Source organism: Cyprinodon tularosa, unplaced genomic scaffold (assembly GCF_016077235.1).
Source record: "Cyprinodon tularosa strain WSP-4 unplaced genomic scaffold, ASM1607723v1 ctg145, whole genome shotgun sequence".
Taxonomy (NCBI): Eukaryota; Metazoa; Chordata; class Actinopteri; order Cyprinodontiformes; family Cyprinodontidae; genus Cyprinodon; species Cyprinodon tularosa.
This window is the reverse complement of record NW_024038276.1, coordinates 1,223,233-1,241,521: the sequence shown is the minus strand read 5'-3', so window position 1 is coordinate 1,241,521 and position 18,289 is coordinate 1,223,233. Positions and strand designations below refer to the sequence as shown.

General features: G+C 37.0%; 3 protein-coding genes and 1 long non-coding RNA gene across 4 annotated transcripts; 3 read left to right on the top strand and 1 right to left on the bottom strand.

The window, feature by feature from the left end:
* The first annotated feature begins 4,146 nt into the window (after positions 1–4,146).
* Positions 4,147–7,132, top strand: LOC119779304. The gene is made up of 4 exons (XR_005280207.1): positions 4,147–4,269; positions 5,034–5,282; positions 5,369–5,488; positions 7,119–7,132. It is a non-coding gene; the product is annotated as an uncharacterized LOC119779304 (long non-coding RNA).
* A 28-nt stretch (positions 7,133–7,160) lies between these two features.
* On the top strand, positions 7,161–13,696 carry LOC119779315 (G2/M phase-specific E3 ubiquitin-protein ligase-like). Its single transcript, XM_038278915.1, has 10 exons — positions 7,161–7,190; positions 7,262–7,309; positions 7,382–7,507; positions 7,593–7,763; positions 11,229–11,414; positions 11,502–11,617; positions 11,726–12,036; positions 12,125–12,303; positions 12,383–12,456; positions 13,687–13,696. Exons 4-10 carry the CDS (start codon positions 7,623–7,625, stop codon positions 13,694–13,696), a joined length of 1,017 nt encoding a protein of 338 aa, XP_038134843.1. The 5' UTR covers positions 7,161–7,190; positions 7,262–7,309; positions 7,382–7,507; positions 7,593–7,622.
* Positions 13,695–15,350, top strand: LOC119779320 (G2/M phase-specific E3 ubiquitin-protein ligase). The gene is made up of 3 exons (XM_038278923.1): positions 13,695–13,805; positions 13,886–14,100; positions 14,722–15,350. Exons 2-3 carry the CDS (start codon positions 13,890–13,892, stop codon positions 14,964–14,966), a joined length of 456 nt encoding a protein of 151 aa, XP_038134851.1. The 5' UTR covers positions 13,695–13,805; positions 13,886–13,889; the 3' UTR covers positions 14,967–15,350.
* Positions 15,351–15,481: 131 nt separating this feature from the next.
* Positions 15,482–16,837, bottom strand: LOC119779314. Its single transcript, XM_038278914.1, has 3 exons — positions 16,606–16,837; positions 16,203–16,387; positions 15,482–16,094 (listed from the first exon to the last, which is right to left on the bottom strand). Exons 1-3 carry the CDS (start codon positions 16,759–16,761, stop codon positions 15,482–15,484), a joined length of 954 nt encoding a protein of 317 aa, XP_038134842.1. The 5' UTR covers positions 16,762–16,837.
* Positions 16,838–18,289: the final 1,452 nt, after the last annotated feature.

The window sequence follows — 18,289 nt, the reverse complement described above, 5'->3', positions numbered from 1 at the left end:
ATAACTAATTTAGAACAGCGTTACACTTCTTAGGTCTGAGGTGGTTTATGACTACCAAGTGCTGAGATAAAATTACACACATACAGACTCTGAATACTTCTGATTGCAGTTGTTTACTTGGATTTTACTTCCAGATATCAGCTTAGAGAAAACTTAACACAAATGCATGCCAACATTTCCAGCTTGTTTTTTTTTTTTTTAAACATAATGAATATCATTTCCACTTCACAGTAATGCACAGTTTTTTCTGTCGTATAAACAAATGTCTCATCATCGGGATTTGCTCCGTGATCAGAGGAAATGTTACTTGGCGCAGAACAGTGGTGAAAATTGGAAGTTCAGTTTAATATAATACAACTCTGTGAATAGTTCCGTCTGAAATGAATGAAAATAGTTGTTTTAATGGTTATTGAGTCAGATATGAGGCGGTTGTATTTGATTTATCTAAAGGTTTTTATCTGTTACTGTGTAAATGAGTTTGGCTGTAATTTAAGGACACATTTTAATAGATCTGCAGAGTGGGAACTATAAATCTGATAGGAGTTTAATTTTTTTATTGTTGTTTTGCACAATATGCTTAACTAAGTATTTTTTGTTGTTGAATATTAGAGATTTTGCAGATATATTTTTATACATACATTGTTTAGATTTACTTATGTATTTCTAACCCTTTTATAGTATAGAAAATCCCTTTATTGTCCCACAATGGGCAAATTTACAGCAGCAGAAAGATTATTGAAAATGGTCACACAAATGTGGACCTTAGAAAAATGTATAAGAATAACATAATAGGGAAGAGTTAAAATATAAACAATAAAATACTGTAAAGTGTTTTAACAATATAAAACTGGAGGATTAATAACCAATATGCAGCTATGGACATTTTTACAGTATTGGATATTTGAAAATAGCAGCAACATCAGAGATGTGCAGAATGACAGCAGCAGGTTATTTAACTGACTAAGGTTTCTATCATTACATTTGATTTTATTTGTTCCTGCTCCCGGTGGTTGGAATCTTTATTCCACTCTGGATTCTTGTGAGTGTAGTCTTTGTTGGCTTTAACTTTTTTTTTAAATAAATAAATAAACAAACAGTTTTGAAAACCTCGGTATTCATTCTTTTCCTGCTTTGTGTGTCAACTTTCACGGTTGCTAAGCAACAGAGCATATGTCGGTAAAACCCGCCGAAGGGTGGACCTGTTCGAATTTACAGACAGAACTCTTCCGGCCTCCTTATTTTCAAGGACTTCGAAGGATCCAGTCTAGGTAGACCGCGTCCATGGAGGATGCAGCCCAGGTTTTCGAACAGAGCCTCTGATTAAGAACAGGGCTGCCCGCACTGACGCGGCTCAGGGATTACGTCACACGGAGCGTCGTGCGCAGTGAAATCAGGACATTTCCTCACTTTCTAAAAAAAACCCGGGACGCCCGGGACAGGACGTGAAATACGGATATGTCCCGGGAAATACGGACGTTTGGTCACCCTATTTTACCAGACTTATAGCATGACGATTATGGCAAGCCGTTTTAACATAAATTCGGCTGCTCCACCTTTACATTCAAGATATCTCAAATTGTTTTATGACTAGACGTTTTAGTGATTTAAGATATCTGTAAATATATTTTGACTAGTCAAAATTCCTATTCGGGATATCTCTAATTACATTCTGACTAGTCGAAATGACGTCAGATTTACCATTAACTTGTATGGAGACGTCAATTTAAGATATCTAGAATTAATTACTGACTATCTGAAATACACATTTCAGATATCTACAATTAAATTACGACTAGTCATAAAGGAAATTGAAGATATCTCGATTTTAGTTTTGACTAGTCATAATTCTAATTAAAGATATCTCAAATGCCACCATATTTCAAGATATCTTAAATGTATTTTAGGATAGGAGATATGCAGTTTTGACTAGTGAAAACTCAATTATAGATATCTTAAAAGCAAATAATGACTAGACAAAACTAATTTAAAGATATCTTGAATTGTAATTTCGACTATTCGAAATTCCTTTTAAGATATCTCTAAATGAATTAAAGATATCTTGAATTATTCAGCTTTTCCATTAAAGATATCTTAAATTGACATTCTGACTAGTCACAATGACATCAGTGATATCTTGCCATACATCAAAAACGTCTGAGATTTGCGTAGCATTTTGGCGGACAGGTGTTAGTCATGCTAGCTAATTGATTCGGCTATTCAGTGGTCCGCAATGTCAGGTCAGTCCGCCTCAAATGCTCGTGTTTTTAACACTATATTCAGTGCTGCAACTCGTGCTCGACATGAATTAAGAAATACGGAGAATTTATTCTCTGCAACAAGGAGACTTTTTCGACGTCAAGTGCAGAGAAGTCAAGGTAAGTAGATGTTCAGATGTCGGTTCATATAACTGTAACTTTCCTGGCAAAGTTAGCTTAGTGCTAGTGGAATAATGAAAATATTAATTAGGAAACTTGAAGCAGCCTGGAGTTGGCATCCGCCCTATTAAAATAAAATATGGAATTGTCTATAAAATATGGAATACTCCAGTATTGAAGCGATGTGGGAGTATTTCATTTGTTCCTCATTTTGCACCAGCAACAGGCGATACGCAGGGTACACCTTTGACATGTTGCAACTCCATCGCAGTCTTTGTTCATTATGAAAAATGTAATTATTGGCTTTCACATTTTAATTTCACAATTTTGATTATCTACATATTTTTTTAATTTGATTTGTAAAACTTCTATAAGCACCTTATTCAAAATGGTGATGTCTTGTTACTAGGGTTGCCAACTCCCTGGGGGGGGAAAAAAAAAAAAAAAAGGGACACCTTATGGTATGCCAGCTGACCTGATTGCCTTCACCCCTCCTGGTGTGGGGATTTTGTTTTAGCCCCCCTTTGTGCGTGAAAATATTTGTTTTTACTATTTGACTAAAATCTGCATTGAATTAAATGCTTATTTGTGAGTGACATGAACACATGGAAAAACAAATTATTATCCAGCAATACACTTTAATACAAAATAACAAAATTTGCTGAATAAAATAAGTATCTTAAACATGCATGTCCTGCTTAACTTCAAACTGTAAAAATTAATATATTATATATAAATATAATATATTTTTGGTGCAACAGTAAACTTCTTCAGACTTTTAAACATATTTGTGCCTTAAATTCAATGACCGTAGACTTCAGTTGTAAAACTGAAAAAAAAAAAAATAATAATAATAATTAGCTCAATGGCACATAATGTGGTGATGGCATACTTTATCCACTTGTATTTCCTCTGAGCACTTGCAGCAGTGAGTTGTCTTTCAGTGCTGCAGAGTAAAACTCTGAGCAGGAAAGTTCATAATTGACAATGAGCTCAGCTTTAATTAATTCTTGGAACATTTGTTCTGCACATCAATCCATTTGTTCTTCATTAAGGATAAAAATCCTCTCCATAAAACCAGTGGAAGATGGGATGCTGAGGGGTATCGCTGTGCGAAGGTGCACCGCCCCCAGAAGCAGCATTGGCATTTACAGGACTCCTTCGTCCCCCATACTGCTCCCGCTATCTTCTCCGTGAGCAAAACTTGGCTCGACCAATGGGATGAGGGGATTCTGGATCATTACATGTATGCTGTCAGCTCATTGGTCACAATGCAGAACAGGGAGGGGAACAAGTTTAGCATAATTTTTGTATCCAATGTGCCCTTGTTCATTTTCCATTAGCTTTTTACAATTTTTACTCCCACAGTAATACGGGATAAAGTGTTTCTTTTACACTAAATACAGGAAAGGTACTTTGATTTTTAAATACGGAATGATTCCTTTTTTCAAGGGACGGTTGGCAACCCTACTTTTTGTGTTACTTAAAAGCACCTTATATACACCAGTTTCTCTCGGTAAGTTCTTCATTGACATTTTTTTTTTTTTTATGTATGAGTAATTTTGTTGATCACGTCATTACCAAAAAACACATAACAAATAAGGTGGTTTACTTTGGCAATTGCACAATTTTCAATATCTACCTGAGAAACCATGGTGGGCGTTCCTTAGTGAAAGTTATGGAAAGTGGCAACCCCAGTTGGCACACTTGATTATAGGATATCATTTATCCTCTATGTTGGATCAATGGTGTGATTCTGTTGTGTTCACTGCAGGTTCGGTTGGGAGGCTGCCAAGCCCTGTATGGAAGACAAACATTTTCTTGCTTTCTGGCCCTAATATTGACGTTCTCCCTTCTCCCTCGGATGTACAAAGACTGAAGAACCATGGATTAGGTGGGCATATGTTTTCAAAAAATTACATTATTTCTTACACCCTCATAATGTGACAGACGGAGTTACTTTTGCTTTTAACATCTCTATTTGGGTTGTAATTCATAATTTTAGTCTTTCACCAGAGTTATCTGGTGGGCTGATGAATTTAAACTAGGGCTATCAAACGATTAAAATTTTATATCAAAATCAATCACATAATTTCAATTGTTAACTTGAGATTAATTACATATTTAATCCTTTTATTTCTGAAAGTGTAGTAGCCTGTCTGGACATTTTAATGTGCAATTTTTCAAAAAATAATACTAATAAAAAACATGCTTATACAAAACATATTTGCATTTTTTATTTTTCAAGCACTTTTCTGGCAATTTTCATAACTGGGATAATGGAAAATGGAAAAATGGATAATTGGTATCATAAAATGTTAAACTCTTGCCTATAATGGCTACATCATTAATCATGATGCCCTGATGTCAACACAATGTGCAAATTAATGTGAATTTTAAAAACAACTTTAGAAAAAAGAAGCCCAAAGTTGCATGAAATACAGTGTTGGCAACAGTGAGCATGGGTAAGTTTTGCTCTAGTCTCTAGTGTTCTTGAAACTACGGAAAGCACAGAGTGTAATAAACAGTCTGGAGAGATGGGTGGGGAAAAAAAAGTTTACGTATTAACGTTTTAAAACTGACAGCACTAATTTAAACTTAATTGGTGTGGTCTTTGGTATTGTGTTTAACATTGTTTTGTCACCCTTGATTATTCAGGCAACCCTGTGCATGAGGGGACAGAAACCAGGAGCTCTAAAATTAACCTGAATTGGAGCTTGTCTGAACTGAACAACTTTGTGTGTCAAAGCTACCCACACATTAGCCTAAATCTGGTTGGCTTTGAACTGGCAAGAGCTGGAAAAGGACGAAAGGTAAAAAAAAGTACAGGTGAATTCTGTGAGGGAGCTGAAGGAAAAGGTTGGCAAAAGCAGACTCTACATTCTACCACGAGCAGATGTGTCACAGGTATATTTTTTTTGTACACAAAAATAATTTGATGTATCCACCATTTTGTATTCCATCATAATTTGAAATGTCTTTGCCATGTCTAGGAAACCTACTCAACAGCAGCAATGTCCAGGACCTTGTTTCCAGAACCCTCAACTGCACCAGAAGTACAGAATATCTCTCCAGAGGTTGAGAGGACCACCGGAAATTTGGGGGAAGAGCAGGTCATTCATTTCAAGAACAATATATGCATTTTACATTTTTATCTCATTTCTGATGTTGACTTTAACAATCTCTGTGCTGTATTCACAATAGTAGGGCTGCAACAACGAATCGATAAAATCGATAAAAATCGACGTTTAAAAGCGTTGGCAACGAATTTAATCATCGATTAGTTTTGTCGCGCGATTAATGCGTCATCCGCCGCCGCCGTCATCCCGGGGAAGAAAAAAAAATATAGCGGAGCGAGTCAGCGCCGCAGTTGCAGTGTTGCCAACTCAGCGACTTTTCAGACCCCTCCAGCGACTATTTTTTAAAAAAGCGACTAGCGACAAATCTGGCGACTTTTTACGGTGTCACTGGCGGCTTTTGGTGACTCTTACGTGAAAGCATGTATCGTTCCTACTCTTGTCCTCCAGCGGCAGCTGCTGCCGTGGGGCGCCTCCCCCATCCCAACGCCTTTCTCCCTCTCCCACAGGAATCCCTCTCAGCGTGCAGTCCGAGCCGCAGGATTTTAGTGAGGAGTTTACCCTCAGCGTCCAGACTGCAAATGAAGCGCGCATGCCCCGGGATTGACGGCGCAAATTGATCACAATAATTAAAATAGCCTGCGCTTTGTAAAGTGAAAAAAGTCGTAACATGCAACTTTTGTAAAAAACAAATGAACATGGCACGGAAGCACCACTGTTATGACGCAGTACCTGAAAAGAAAACACGTTGGAGCCTTCAATGGCAGTGAAGATAGCTGATCAGCAGGATGAGTAACCATGTTTGTTTCATTTTAAAGTGGGGAAACGTAAGTTAGTTTCTCAGGTAGCTCATCTGATGCTTTCCTTAGCTTGTTAGTAGGTTACAGACAGTGATAAGGTTGGCTTCTTATTTTACTTTTAATTTCATTTGAATTAGCTTAAGCAGCGTTTATATTTTCTTTATAAATAAATAAATTTGCAAATTATGAGGGCAAGGCTTTTAAATTTTAAATCTTCTGGCAAAGAAAGTAAAGAAGATCCTGCAATTTATGGAAGTAAAGCAGAATAAAATCCAGCAAGATCAGTAATATGTCAATTAATTATCTGCCACATTCCCATGTAAATATCTGTCTTTGGAGGATGTGTTTTTTTAACACCCCTAGTTCTCTCATTTTTTTTCCAAATACAATTTATAATTTGAATCACAGGGCTATTTTTATCTCTATGGTTAAGTATTTTCTTAAGTAGCAACTTTAACTGCTATACTTTCCTGTCTTAAAAGGCAGAACTCTTCTAGTCTAAAAAAACCTCATTTGTTGAAATGGGGGGACCTATTGTTTGAACCCCTTAGGGGCTTTTAAAAACAAAAATGTATTTTTTTGCGCTTTATGAAACAAAGTACCCTATATTTTGTGGATATACAGCTACATTTCTCATGTAAGTTTGCATAGTTTTAACACAAACATTTATTTTTCATATAGCACCAGTACAGTTAATGAGAAACCTGTACTTGTGTGCTTGTTTGTTCTGTCTAAAATGTTTATTTTGGAATAAAGAGGTTAATATAAAAAAAATATTTTGTGTCCGATTCATCGATTAATCGAAAAAATAATCGTCCGATTCATCGATTTTCAAAATAATCGTTAGTTGCAGCCCTACACAATAGACACTTCTAGATTGCCGATCTCTGCGGTCCCAGCAAGACTATGAAGAGTCTTTGTTAGCAGACCAAGAAAAAGTGAATTACCATTTTTGATATCATCATTTGTTGTTGCTGTTGTTGTTACTCACAATTTTTTTTTCTACCAGGAAAGGAGAAGACAGTGTTACAAGGCCTTGGAGGAAAGACGCATAAAGGTTAGAACTGTTACATTGTTAGGATGATAGTTGCTTATGAATTCCCAAAAAGCTTTAGTGCTCATGTTTTAGGCAATTGAAGAACGCCGGCAAAGACTGGCGGTACATGAAGAACCCTCAACTGGACTGCTTTTGAAGTTCAAATATCCAAATGGATTTATCACAAAGAGAACATTCAATGTGTCTGATCCAATTCAGGTAATGTGTTAATTCAGAGATTGTATGTGATTTTATTTTTTATTTTTTTTAAAGTAACTAAAATTACATTACCCTTTTTTTAAAGTTCTTGTTTGACTTTGTTGGACAAGATGAAATGGCCAGTGAAATATTCAGTGTTCAACAAGCAACGTCATCCACACCAATTGAGAGTACCTCATCAGGCTCACTGATGGATCATGGCATAACAACATCTGTAACTTTGTACGTGCTTTGGATTTCAACTGTAGATATTCAGGTAAAGTAATTAAGTCCAAATCTACGGTGGCTGAGAAGTGCAAAACACATTTACAATTCAAAAACACATTAACAAATAAAAAACAAAATAACATTTGAAGAAACAAAATTAGATTTTATGAAACAAATGTATTTTTGAAAAAAAAGTTAACATTTTTAAAAACAAATTTACATTTTAGCAAACAAATTTACATCTTAGGAAACAAATTCACAATTTTAAATAAGTTAGATTTTAGAGGAGAGAGTTTCATTTTAGAGAAAAAAAAAATACATAGTGAAACAAATATACATCTAAAAAAAATTGACCGTTCGGAAACACTTGTACAAGTGCAAAGACAAAACTGCAAGCAGCAAAACAGTTAAATAGCCAAAAACAAATGAACAAAAGACGGCTACACGGAAAGGGAATGTCCCAGTGGGCGGATGTGACGTCACCATTACCCTGACTTGTAGTTCAAACAGTATGGAAGTAAATATGTGCCATCAGAATTTGAATAAAAAATACCTCTGAAATTTGAATGTTGTATATTAGTGCTTACTTTTTCAGTATTAAAATAAATTCGGAATATATTTTTAACCTAAAAAAAATTCAATGTCATTATTTGTACATTTAAAAAAAATTCAGTGTAATTTTTTTTACATGGTTGCAATTTTCAGTTATTAAAAAAATTCACATTCCTATTTCAAAGTGATAAAATTATCAATATACATATTTTTCACAGTCTAAATTTTCAGTGTTAAAAAATTCAGCATATAAAAAATTCAACTTTTCAAAATTCAAATGCAATATTTTTGTTGTCCTCCAATTCAACTTGCTCAAATTCAGTGTCTCAAATTCAGCATCTAAAAATTCGCTGTAAAAATGGCCAAGGTTACTTCAGGTCACAGACATTAGCAATGGATGTCCGATTCCAACATCCACCTAATCACGTGATACAACCGTTATATTGAAGAAGTACCAGTATCACCCAGGCTGGCGACCATGGAGGCGAACTCAAACCCAACGGTGAGTTTACTGCTTTCATATTTCTGTAGTATGTTTTATTTTGCGCATGAAGTTTGATACATTATCTTAAAGCCCGATTTAAAACACTGGTTTGGGCCGTTGTTAATCTTACACCGTGTAGTGCCGGCATATTACTTCTCGCTACCTCCGAGCACACACCCCCCCCCATTTCTTTTTATTGGTGTACTTTTCCAGGCAGTCTTAGTAAAGTTGTAATTTTTCAGGAGATGCTACCGCTAATGTAGTAAGCTAATATGGCTGCCTTGTGTGCTTCAAAGAGGGGCTGTGAACAGTTCCGACCCCACTCTGATCAGCTACTGTATTGTTAGGTGACTTCATTTATGAATTAATTAAGAAATTTATTGTCATTACAACATCATTCAAAATACCAGTTACCTACCAAATTGTAGATTTATTTGTGCTTGATATTGATAATGTATCAAACTTCATGCGCAAAATAAAACATACTACAGAAATATGAAAGCAGTAAACTCACCGTTGGGTTTGAGTTCGCCTCCATGGTCGCCAGCCTGGGTGATACTGGTACTTCTTCAATATGACAGTTGTGTCACGTGATTAGGTGGATGTTGGAATCGGACATCCATTGCTAATGTCTGTGACCTGAAGTAACCTTGGCCATTTTTACAGTGAATTTTTAGATGCTGAATTTGAGACACTGAATTTGAGCAAGTTGAATTGGAGGACAACGAAAATATTGCATTTGAATTTTGAAAAGTTGAATTTTTTATATGCTGAATTTTTTAACACTGAAAATTTAGACTGTGAAAAATATGTATATTGACAATTTTATCACTTTGAAATAGGAATGTGAATTTTTTTAATAACTGAAAATTGCAACCATGTAAAAAAAATTACACTGAATTTTTTTTTAATGTACAAATAATGACATTGAATTTTTTTAAAGTTAAAAATATATTCTGAATTTATTTTAATACTGAAAAAGTAAGCACTAATATACAACATTCAAATTTCAGAGGTATTTTTTATTCAAATTCTGATGGCACATATTTACTTCCATAAAACAGCTCAATCTGTAGGCCTCCTGCTTCACATGAAAAGTCAGCGGCGATTTTATTATTGTGGAGCAAATTTCAGCCAATTTACACCATTTTGTTCTTCGTGCGGACGCTCTCGGGAACTTTTACGGGACACGGACCAGATGGCAGGACCACCGGAACTGCTGCAACGCAGCCACTGCCACGAATTGAGCTCGGCCCTGCTGCTTGGTCCTGCCACCTGGTCCGTTTCCCGTAAAAGTTCCAGAGACCACAATAAGGGCAAAACATTGTTTGGTTAGTGTAAACTTAAGAAAAACAGCTTCAGTGCAATTCTTTCCATCTAAAATCGCAGCTGACTTTTCACGTGAAGCAGGAGGACTACAGATTGAGCTGTTTGTACTACAAGTCAGGGTAATGGTGACGTCACATCCGCCCACTGGGACATTCCCTTTCCGTGTAGCCGTCTTTTGTTCATTTGTTTTTGGCTATTTAACTGTTTTGCTGCTTGCAGTTTTGTCTTTGCACTTGTACAAGTGTTTCCGAATGGTCAATTTTTTTTAGATGTAAATTTGTTTCCCTATAATGTATTTTTTTTTCTCTAAAATGAAACTTTCTCTCACTAAAATCTAACTTATTTAAAATGTGAATTTGTTTCCTAAAATGTGAATTTGTTTCCTAAAATGTGAATTTGTTTCCTAAAATGCGAATTTGTTTTTAAAAATTTTAACTTTTCAAAAATACATTTGTTTCATAAAATATAATTTTGTTTCTTCAAATGTTATTTTGTTTTTTATTTGTTAATGTGTTTTTGAATTGTAAATGTGTTTTGCACTTCTCAGCCACCGTACAAATCCCATAAAATGTCATCTTGGTATTTTTTCTTTTTTCTCCCAAAATGTTTAAAAATTCTGCAACTAGACTTTTGACTGGATCTCAGAAACAAGAGTGTATAACTCAACGATCAGTTTCTCTGCATTGGTTACTAGATGGTTATCGGATTGATTTTAAGTCTTTTATTGGTTTTTAAAACTTTACATAGCCTTGCTTCTGTTTATCTTAAAGACCTTCTTTATGAACATTCCAGTACTAGAACACTTCAGTCAAATAATAAATTGCTCTTACAGATTCCTTGGACCAGACTGACAGTGAATAGGAGCAGCATTCGCTGTCACTACTCCTAATTTTTTGAACAACCTACCTTTAAAAATTAGATTAGGGCTGAATGATTTTAGAAAATTATCTAATCACAATTTTTAAAAATCTTAATATTGCTATTGCCATTTAATAGGATTGTTTTTTTTCCAGTGTAATCAAGATTGGGTTTTGATTTTAAAGTTTTCTCTTCATTAACTACAAGCGACAAATATTGCCTCTAGATAAAGATGTTTGTAAACAACAAATTGACATTGACGTGATTAGTTTTTTGTTTTATTTTGCTTAGGAAAGGTATCCAGTTCAGGCGAATGTAGTGCAGGAACAGTCGCTGTCTCAGCAAGCACAGACATCTTTGTCAGCCCAGTCACCACTGGCCCCAACATCTCCTCAATGGCTGTCGACCATGCCTAACTCCTTAGAAACATCAACTTCATTCTCCTCCCAGTCGCCTGTGTTCCACCCCTCCACTCAAGTACAACCAGATTTGCTGTCTTCAGAAGTTTCTTTGGTTGCAACCTCAAGGCTGCCCCTCTCCCCCCACTCTACCCTGACTCCACAGGTGATTACCATTGAGGACCAGGCACCAACTTCTCCATTAACTGAGCAAACTATAATTTTACTGGAAGATGAAGAGCCACCTGATTCTCAACATCCACCAGAGTTGCCTTTGGATGAGTGAGTCAAAACTGCATATTCTAGCAGTGTCTTGTGTAATCAATTTTGACAGTTGCAAACCATTGTTTACTCTAACAATACATAATAAGATATATCTTCTTTTTACAGAACAGATCTTCAGACTATATTAGCAAAACTATACAGCAAGGTTGATATGACTTCCTGTCCTACAAGCAACCAAATAAATGTGTGCAGGGACAGGATTTTAGAATGTAGCCTGCATGCCTTCAGAAGACGCCGTTTTGATCCAGCAGCAAAACTGGATGTTGTTTTTGTGGATGAAGAGGACACCGCTGAAGGGGCAGTTGATGAAGGTGGTCCCACACGAGAATATCTACGACTTTTAATGAGGGCCATTCATCAATCAAATGTCTTTGAGGGGCATGAGAATGACCGCCATCTAGCTTTGAACACAAGTGGTCAGTATTTTTTTTTTTTCCCACCCAATTGTTAAGGATAGAAAATTGTCAAGTAACTTTTTTTTTTTTTTTTTTCCCCCTCCTTCAGCGCTGGAGTTAAAGATGTACAGCTGTATTGGAAAAATGATATCAGTCTGTTTGGTGCATGGAGGCATTGGACCACACTTCTTCTCTCAAAGGCTGTATGACCACATTTGTGGCACATTGTCTAAACCTACCCTGGTTGAGGAAGTTGTTAACCATTCTTTCAGACAGCAGTTGATCGAAGTTAGTATCAATTTTAAGAGTTTTGGACATTGATAAATGGCTTAAATTCAGTTTCACAACCTTTTTGATTTCTTTTTAGATTAAGGATGCAAACACAGTTGTGGAAGCAAACGAAGCCATTATGCAGGCTGCAGATACACTATATTGCCAAAAGTATTTGCTCACCCATCCAAATTATTGGAATCAGGTGTTCCAATCACTTCCATGGCCACAGGTGTATAAATTCAAGCACCTAGGCATGCAGACTGTTTTTACAAACATTTGTGAAAGAATGGGTCGCTCTCAGGAGCTCAGTGAATTCCAGCGTGGAACTGTGATAGGATGCCACCTGTGCAACAAATCCAGTCGTGAAATTTCCTCGCTCCTAAATATTCCACAGTCAACTGTCAGCTGTATTATAAGAAAATGGAAGTGTTTGGGAACGACAGCAACTCAGCCACGAAGTGGTAGGCCACGTAAACTGACGGAGCGGGGTCAGCGGATGCTGACACGCATAGTGCGAAGAGGTCGCCAACTTTCTGCAGAGTCAATCACTACAGACCTCCAAACTTCATGTGGCCTTCAGATTAGCTCAAGAACAGTGCGCAGAGAGCTTCATGGAATGGGTTTCCATGGTCGAGCAGCTGCATCCAAGCCATACATCACCAAGTGCAATGCAAAGCGTCGGATGCGGTGGTGTAAAGCACGCCGCCACTGGACTCTAGAGCAGTGGAGACGCGTTCTCTGGAGTGACGAATCGCGCTTCTCCATCTGGCAATCTGATGGACGGGTCTGGGTTTGGCGGTTGCCAGGAGAACGGTACTTGTCTGACTGCATTGTGCCAAGTGTAAAGTTTGGTGGAGGGGGGATTATGGTGTGGGGTTGTTTTTCAGGAGCTGGGCTTGGCCCCTTAGTTCCAGTGAAAGGAACTCTGAATGCTTCAGCATACCAAGACATTTTGGACAATTCCATGCTCCCAACTTTGTGGGAACAGTTTGGAGCTGGCCCCTTCCTCTTCCAACATGACTGTGCACCAGTGCACAAAGCAAGGTCCATAAAGACATGGATGACAGAGTCTGGTGTGGATGAACTTGACTGGCCTGCACAGAGTCCTGACCTCAACCCGATAGAACACCTTTGGGATGAATTAGAGCGGAGACTGAGAGCCAGGCCTTCTCGTCCAACATCAGTGTGCGACCTCACAAATGCGCTTCTGGAAGAATGGTCAAAAATTCCCATAAACACACTCCTAAACCTTGTGGACAGCCTTCCCAGAAGAGTTGAAGCTGTTCTAGCTGCAAAGGGTGGACCGACGTCATATTGAACCCTATGGATTAGGAACGGGATGTCACTTAAGCTCATATGTGAGTCAAGGCAGGTGAGCAAATACTTTTGGCAATATAGTGTACCTTGAGCATTATTGGAGCATTAAGGCGTGTAACTACTCTGGAAGAGAGGGACTCCCTCGTGCAATCTGCTGCAGACTTCTTTGTAAATGGTCGAGTGTGCGCTGCGTTGCAACAGTAAGCAAGATCCTAATTTTTCTTTTTTCTGTTAGAATTCTTCTATTATAAAAGTAAGACCTTATTCTCATTTCTTAAAGGTTTATGGAAGGTTTGAAGAGTCTGAATGTGCTGGACGAGATTCAGAAAAACCCTGCAGTCTTTCATGAATTGTTTGTCTGTGAGGAGAAACCACTCTTGGCACGGGACCTGTACACACTTTTCCAAGTGTGTTTTTCTGTGCAAGGCAGCAATAAAAGGAGGATAGAAAATCTAACCATATGCTACTGGAGAGACTGGTTGGTGGATATTGAAGGTACATTTATTGTGATATTGTAAACAAAATCGGTATCAAATACATTTTGACTGATTCGTCACCACTGTCCAAAAAGAAGTACCGTGTTTTCACGACCATAAGGCGCACCGTACTAAAAGGCGCAGTCTCAGTCATGTTTGCCTTTACTGTATTTAACACACATAAGGCGCACCGCACTATAGAGCGCGCCACACATTTTGAGGGGAAAAAAAGACGTTTATATGCGTCTTATAGTCGTGAAAATGAGGTAATCATAGTATAGATGCAGACTTTTTAAATGGCTAGTGACAGGACCAAAAATGGTAAAATTACTAGAAAAATCTTTCCTGAAATTTTTTTGTTAAGCTGCCATAGAAATAGTCTTGTACCAGTGAATATCTATTGGGTAATTTGTTGCATAAATGCATACTTTTACTTACTATTTACTATGATCATACTTGGTCATGATTTGTCTTCAAAATGTTTTTTATATTTACGAACAATAGATGCATTGTCATCACCAATATAACAAGTTGGAGGAGGAACGAACAAAGGATTTTAACACATTTTCTTCCATGTCGTTAAGAGTACACACTGGAAACCTTATAACAAAGGTCATAATTTCAACATTTTGTCTTTCAGAAGGAGAATGCAGTCCCATGACTCTTGAAATGCTTCTGGAGTTTGCTTCTGGAGCATCCAAGGTACCTCCACTGGGCTTTCCCCATCGTCCACAAATTGAATTCCTCCATGAGGCTAACAAAGTCTTCCCAGAAGCAAATACTTGCCTTATAGTACTCCGGCTTCCTGTACACTCGGACTATGAGTCTTTCACAAAGTACATGACCGACGGGGTGCTGCAGGCACCTACCTTTGGTGTTGCATAATCAGCTAATAAGCAGTTATTTTAAGAAAAGAAAAAAAAAGTTGAAATGTTTTCAAAAGTTAATTGTTTTAAAGCAAGTTACAGTATTATTGTACAGTTAATGTAATGGCCAAACTTGGAAAACATTGAAATGTAAATTCAATAATTGCACTTATTATTTTTCTTATTTTTGCAAATAGATCTCTTATTAATCACTTTATGGTTTCACAATTTAAAGGTGGATGTTTGAGCCACACTGCAAAAAAAAATGTCTCAGGGTTTTTGAGTATATGAGTTTTATTTGTAGTTATTGCATCTTAATAACAATGCATCATACAGTATGTTCTAGATGATTTTCACTCAAACATGGTGACATGTACTTAAATCAATAAAGCATTTGCAATTTCTGCACAACAAGCCTGGTATTTCTCCTTCAGATCTGAAATATGATTGACTGCAAGATTAACAGCTTGAAGTTGCCGCTGACTGAGCCTGGTTTGGGGTGGTTCTACAACTACACTAGGAAGCTCTTCAGCATCAGTGGTTCTTAGCGGCCCAAGGCCATGCTGTTTGCAGAAGTTCTTCAAGAGTCTCTGGTGTGTTGGAATTTTCACCAAACACGTTGTTTGTTGCTGTGCTGTTGGCACCCATGTTTGCCAACATCCGTTCAGTCCAGATTTGTGTTGGTGTTTTATTGTTTTCTGTACGCAAGGAATGGTGATTCCATGCGTTTCTAAATTGTTCTAGTCGGCTTTGAATCTCAGGAAGAAAAACTGTATGAAGGGAAAGTTTGTGCACATCGTTGCTAGGATCCAAGAGGGCTGAATCTTCAAGATTATAAAACGTACTATAAAATGGTTCCAGAACATGTAAAAAAACATCCCTCCAAAGACGCTCAATTCTCTGATTATGGATGGATTCCCCAGTTATATGACTCCGACGTTCAATGCCCTGAAGGAGGTTCATCACCAGTGCAACTTGCATGTTCTCGCCACCATGATCTGACCTCACTCTAGAAGGTAAGCCATAGAGGCCTGTTGCCTTGAGAAAATGAAATAGCACTGTTGAGGCGCAATTGTCTGTGCTGCAGTTCAAGTAAGTAATTAGGCGAGAACATCCATCGATGCCACCATGGACCACAAAGCCCCACCTAAATGGAAATACAAAAAATGTATAAGGAATAATGTATGCAAATGTGTATATTGAATTTAGTTCTAAGACATCGACTCTGAAATACTTCTATGATATTTTCAGATACCTTATGAGACGCATGTTGCCATCAATATGCCATAAACTGTTGGGATACGGCACGTGATAGACACGTCGAGACACTGCACTGCTCCACCTCCTTGCAGTAGCCATTGGGTTGATTCGAGCCATCATGTCTCTGACCTTACGCCGTGGAACCAGTAGTCCTTGTGCATGCAACAAGCCTCGCATCATCTGGTTCAAGGAAGGATGTGGTCTTACAATTTTGAACCACCTCACAATTTAACATTTTGAAAGTAATCTTTTAAAAATAGGTTTCAGATTTCACATGTGGTCATAAGATAAATGATTGTCTTATTATTTGTGACACTTGACATTAAATAATATAATTAGTATCCTGCAATACCACTGTTGAACATATTGTTCAGAAACCATATATTTAGATTCCATACCTCAGTCCCAGAATTTGGGTACAGGGATTGAAGTTGTCTGATGTTAGTTTCAAGGTCTTCATCAGTCACTGCAGCTAACCTTCCCCTGATTGGTACACCGAGTGCCTTGGACTTCTTATAAAGAAAAGATGTTGAGCATCCAAAGATGTTTGCCATCGTCTTGACCGTGTGTCCTTGGGCCAAAAGAAAGTCGATCTGCTCTCTTGTAATATGAATAGCTGGTCTACCTCGACCACCTAAAACAGAATCATATTCAAATGTATCAGAATAATGTTTACTTTTACATCTGTTTATATCTGTATATCCTCTAGAAGTGTGTTCCTGTTTCTTCTAAGGGTGACACTGCATTTCACACAATGTATACATTTATTTCTATATACATATTTTTCTATTGCAATTGCATAAACACAAAGCTTTAAACCTTTACAGCAACAAAGTGTGAATCATACATGTAATGGACATAAAAGGTGATATTCTAGAATACACAGAATTTAAAAGAAAATGTAATTTATTTTGCCCACAAAGACTATATCTTTGATCAAGGCTATTCTGGTAACCATGATAAATTTGGTCAAAGGAATGATTCAATATTCTGATGTAGCAACGATCTTCCCCACTCTTCTGTTAGATAAATACAATTTCACGGATCTCAAATTCAGTAACAAAATGATACGAGAACATATAAATAAAAGTTTCCCTCTCCCAGTTAAGAGGAATTTATCTTTAAACGTGTTTTCAGAGATCGAAGTTAAAAATGACTATCCCTGTGCAGAGCTCTTAAGTTTATGATTTAAATTTGCTGTTGGTATATGTAGCTTTTGTTACAAAGACTTAGAAACACAAGAACATCTTTTTTACAGTTGTGTGGTTTGGATGAGTGAGTCAAAACTGTGAGGTTTTTGGGAAAAGATTCATGATTGGTTATCACCAAAAAATTTGATTCCTAAATAAAAAGACAGAAATTTGGAATTTTAATGTAATGTTGTATTCATTATCAGAAAAAGATTTATTCACAAGTGCAGATTCTTTAAAATGTCTCCCAATTTCCAAGGAAAACGTTTTCATGACTCAATTAAGTTACTGGAAAATAAGAAATCCTTCAGGTTTTCAGATTTTATAGCAGTATACTTCAGCTAAACCCCTGTGTTACTTGTTTTATTTTGTTTTTCTATTTCTATTTTTTCCTTCTGGTTCTTTTTAATTGTCTGTTTAAGTGTATATTGTTGTTTTTATCTTTTAAAAGCCGTTATGGATTGCATCTGTTCAATTGTACTTTTCTGCTGTTTGAAATAGTATTTTGAATTTGTTTAAATAAAAGTAAAATTTAAAAAAATGTAAGTGTGAATCAGACATGAAGCGGAGGTGCGCTTTTATTTTCAGAGGAGCTCAAGGAGGGTGCTGTAATGCCTTGTGCCGTCTAGCATGTTAAAATCAAGAGCTAGCTGGCTTTACTATAATTTCCGAAGAGGAAGATTTACTATGGCAAGCCGAATTTATGTTAAAATGGCTTGCCATTGCTATACCACAGTATTAAAAACTGCATCTGGTTATTACCTGAACCGGCCCGGGCTGCGGAATATTCATTGTTTCCAGATCGGACATGGGTCGACATTAGCACTTTCAGCTCATCTAAGCCGTTTTTAAGTGCGTTGTGTGTGTCGGCAGAAAGTTGATCAGAAATTCT

What these genes read in the sequence shown, in the direction of transcription:
- LOC119779320 (XM_038278923.1), top strand. Translation starts at nt 13,890, where the DNA reads ATGGAAGGTTTGAAGAGTCTGAATGTGCTGGACGAGATTCAGAAAAAC. An exon ending in CTGGTTGGTGGATATTGAAG is followed by an intron (nt 14,101 to 14,721) that starts GTACATTTATTG and finishes TTTGTCTTTCAG; the next exon opens with AAGGAGAATGCAGTCCCATG.
- LOC119779315 (XM_038278915.1), top strand. Translation starts at nt 7,623, where the DNA reads ATGGCCAGTGAAATATTCAGTGTTCAACAAGCAACGTCATCCACACCA. An exon ending in TGTTCCACCCCTCCACTCAA is followed by an intron (nt 11,415 to 11,501) that starts GTACAACCAGAT and finishes CTGACTCCACAG; the next exon opens with GTGATTACCATTGAGGACCA. An exon ending in TCTAGCTTTGAACACAAGTG is followed by an intron (nt 12,037 to 12,124) that starts GTCAGTATTTTT and finishes CCCCTCCTTCAG; the next exon opens with CGCTGGAGTTAAAGATGTAC.
- LOC119779314 (XM_038278914.1), bottom strand. Translation starts at nt 16,761, where the DNA reads ATGGCAAACATCTTTGGATGCTCAACATCTTTTCTTTATAAGAAGTCC. An exon ending in ACCCAAATTCTGGGACTGAG is followed by an intron (nt 16,388 to 16,605) that starts GTATGGAATCTA and finishes TCCTTGAACCAG; the next exon opens with ATGATGCGAGGCTTGTTGCA. An exon ending in GGCAACATGCGTCTCATAAG is followed by an intron (nt 16,095 to 16,202) that starts GTATCTGAAAAT and finishes ATTTCCATTTAG; the next exon opens with GTGGGGCTTTGTGGTCCATG.